The sequence below is a fragment of the Lipotes vexillifer genome, unplaced genomic scaffold (assembly GCF_000442215.2).
Source record: "Lipotes vexillifer unplaced genomic scaffold, Lipotes_vexillifer_v1.1 scaffold835, whole genome shotgun sequence".
Taxonomy (NCBI): Eukaryota; Metazoa; Chordata; class Mammalia; order Artiodactyla; family Lipotidae; genus Lipotes; species Lipotes vexillifer.
The window spans coordinates 422,095-425,182 of NW_006774135.1; the positions used below are offsets into that span (position 1 = coordinate 422,095).

Here is a 3,088-nt window from a genome sequence, read left to right on the forward strand (position 1 = left end):
CCCCCGGCACCCCCCACCGGAGCCAGGAGCCAGCACCACAGACAGAAGACCGCCCGCCAGGACTGCTGCGGCCAGGGCCTTGTCGCTGAGCTGGCACCCAGAGGACAGCACCTAGCCAGTCCTGGGTCAGCTCTCGGACGGACCCTGGGGAAGCTGACCCGGCCCCTGCACCCCAATCTCCTAAAGTGGGAAAAAAAAGACACAGATCACACGTCGGTCCCATAAAATTAAATGCTTTTTAGTGTTTAAAATAGCATTTACACAGAAGCAGCTCTATTAACTACCTGGACGACGCTCCAGCTCTGCACGGTATCTACAGTGCAGACGTGTGCAGGTCAGCGACGCTGGACGGAGGAAGCAGCGTGCGTGCGTGCGTGCGTGCGCGTGCGTGGGCGGCCACCCCAGGACCGCGGGGAGAGGCGAACTGGCCACGCCCTCTGCCCCAGACCCCGCCCTGGCAGCAGCTGTGTGCATCTGTGGCCCTTGCGCTCAGGGTCACCTTCCCTCTCCTGCCATCTCCCCCTCACCGTCCTCCCGCACACCTTCAGACACACACCGTGTGTCCCTGCGGGGTGGGGGTGAACACATGAAACTCTGCTCCAGTGGCTGGGAGTGGGGGACAGCTGACTTGGCCGCCACCCCGTGGAGCACACAGGCCAGGCAATAAATAAATAAATTAGATCCCTACCCTGGGCAGCCACAGAGAGGCCTTGGGGCTAGGACACTACCCCCGAGAGGGCCCCCCACCCCGGCCTGGGCAGGATGGGGGTGGGGGTGGGGCCTGTGAACCAGGTGAAGAGGTGGGCCCAGGCCTAGCGGCCACCTCTCAGCTCAACCTGAGGCCCCGTGCACAGCACTGTGGGCGAGTGCGGGTCCCTGAGGCACACGCCAAGGGGGGGCAGGTCAGACCTGCCTGAGCACAGGGAGATGGAGGCCCCCCCACCAGGGTCTGCACAGACACAGCTGCTCTGGCCAGGAGGACGGGCTGCCATCCAGGTTACGGTGGCCTGGGCTGCCCTCAGCCCCTCCACTCCAGCCTGCTGCCACTCTGGCCAGGCCCAGACCCCATGGCACGAAGCACAGGCTGGTCTGGCCCAGGAAGGCCACGAAGGCCACACAAGCTCCAGGTGCAGCCCCTCCTGCAGGGGCAGCAGGACCACTGGCCGGGAGCGGTGGCCAGGCCGGAAGCACTCTCTCGTTGGTCACATGATATCGACGAAGAACTCACAGGGGTTCCCCATGGCCTTCTGGAAGGACTGGCGGCTGCCTGTCAGCTCTGGGGGGACAGCGGCCAGCTCCCGGACAGGCGGCCCCCCAGGCGGCCCGCCCACCACCGAGTACGCCTTTGTCAGGGGGTGCAGCGGGGGGAGCCCGGGGGCGGCGGCCGAGGCCTGGCTGCGCGGGCTGCTGCCACGGCTGAGCTGGCCAGCAGGACGCTCCCGCCAGCCGCCGCTGCCCACCCCGCTTGGCACTGTGTGGTCCGACTCGCTGCCACTGCCCCCAGCTCCAGCTGACCGGCTCTCCTTCTCGCGCCCGAGGGCCCGACGGCTGCTCCCGCCAGCGCTCCGGGTGGACCCACTGCTTTTGCTTCCTGGGGTCAAGAAGGGGGGAGAGGAGTGGGACGGTCAGTGCCGGGCCCTGCCTCTTCCAAGACGCCCGGCCGGCCATTGCGAGGACAACCAGGGGCAGAGCCTGGTGGTCCTGAGTCGGGGGTGCAGGTGGAGGGGGGAGCCATGCAGACACGAGGGCTGGGCCGGCCCCGCCCAGGGAAGCAAGAGCAGAACAGCTGCAGCAGGCTGAGGGGGGGGCGCGGGGGGGCAGTGGCAGACAGGCAGGGACACCAGGGCCAGCTCAGTGCCCCCACTCCTCACCCCAGTGCCTGGACCGAGGGCCGGGTCTTGCAGCTGAGAAACCGAGGCCCAGAGAAGGCCGTGTGTGCTCGGCGCACCTGCCGGCCATCTTGGGCTCCCCACCCAAGACCCGCCTTTCATCTGACCCTGGAGCCCTGGCTGGCCACTCGGCTCAGCCCCTCCTGGGCTCAGGAAGTGTCGGGAACCTGAAGACGCCCACTGGCTGGGGACGTGCCGGGAGGGACGCCGGGCAGGACCCTGGCTTACCGGCCCCGAGGGTCCGTTCCGCTAGTCCTTCAGTCTAAGGCTTGCCCAGCACAAAGCAAGGGATAGAGGAGTTACAGAGCAGGCGCGGCTGGGCACCCACACCCTGCTACCAGGGTGTGACCCCACCGGCTGGGCCTGTCCAGGGTCCACAGGTGCCCAACACGGCTTCCCCTCGGACACCACTACCCTCCGATCCACTCTCCTGTCTCCCCGTCCCTTTCTGGGTCCACCGGGCCAGCCACCAGACCTCTCCCCGGACGCTGAGGGCACGGGCCCACGGACCTCACTGACCCCACTCAGCCTCGGGACACTTCCAACAGGTCCCCTCCTCAGGGACACCCCAAGCTTCCCGCTCAGCTGCCCCACACATCCCAGCATCGGGCTGGGCCGTCTATGAAACTGTCACCTCCGGCTGCAGGTGGAAAGCGGAAGTCTCTGTCCTCCACTGTGTCCTGGGGTCCCCGTGCCACTCCCCCACCCGGGCCACCACACCCCGACGCCCCCATCCTTCCCACACCACCTCTGGCCTCTGCCACGGCTGGAGCACCAGCCCCCGCACGCAACCCCTGAAGCCTCCGGGTTCTTCCTGGCCCCCCTTCGACCACTCGCCCCTTCTAGAAGGAGCCACCCAGGGCCCAAGCACACAGCGGATGGGAGCGCACAGGGTGGGGGAATCGGCACACAGGGCAGATCTAGGCGGTGGGGAAGGTGTGGCGGCCGGGCGGGAGGCCCTCACCTTCACTCTGCTGACTGCCAGCACTGCCGCTGCCGTAGCCGAAGCCGGGGTCCTGGTACGCGGGCGGGAAGCAGGGCGTGGGCCCCGGGTACTGGTAGGGGTAGCCCTGCCCCAGGGGCCAGGGGGCAGCCGGGTGGGGCAGCGGGGCCAGCGTGTCCTGATCCGAGGCCCCGCTGGAGCCGCTGTTGAGGTTCAGGGCCGCGAAGTCTGCGGAGGGGGAGGCGGGGGTGAGGGG

The 3,088-nt window shown here is 68.2% G+C and overlaps 1 protein-coding gene across 2 annotated transcripts in view; it reads right to left on the minus strand.

The window, feature by feature from the left end:
* Positions 1–217: 217 nt before the first annotated feature.
* The window catches only part of DVL1 (dishevelled segment polarity protein 1), a 12,007-nt gene continuing 9,136 nt past the window's right edge, over positions 218–3,088 (minus strand). Inside the window, exons 14-15 of one of the 2 annotated variants that reach the window (XM_007448914.1) lie at positions 2,854–3,060; positions 218–1,591 (exon numbers count right to left, since the gene is read on the minus strand). In XM_007448914.1, the coding sequence (XP_007448976.1) occupies positions 1,203–1,591; positions 2,854–3,060 (596 nt within the window). In that variant the 3' untranslated portion in view covers positions 218–1,202. The remainder of the gene's footprint in view (positions 1,592–2,853; positions 3,061–3,088) is intronic. The other variant, XM_007448913.1, reaches the window with a different exon arrangement.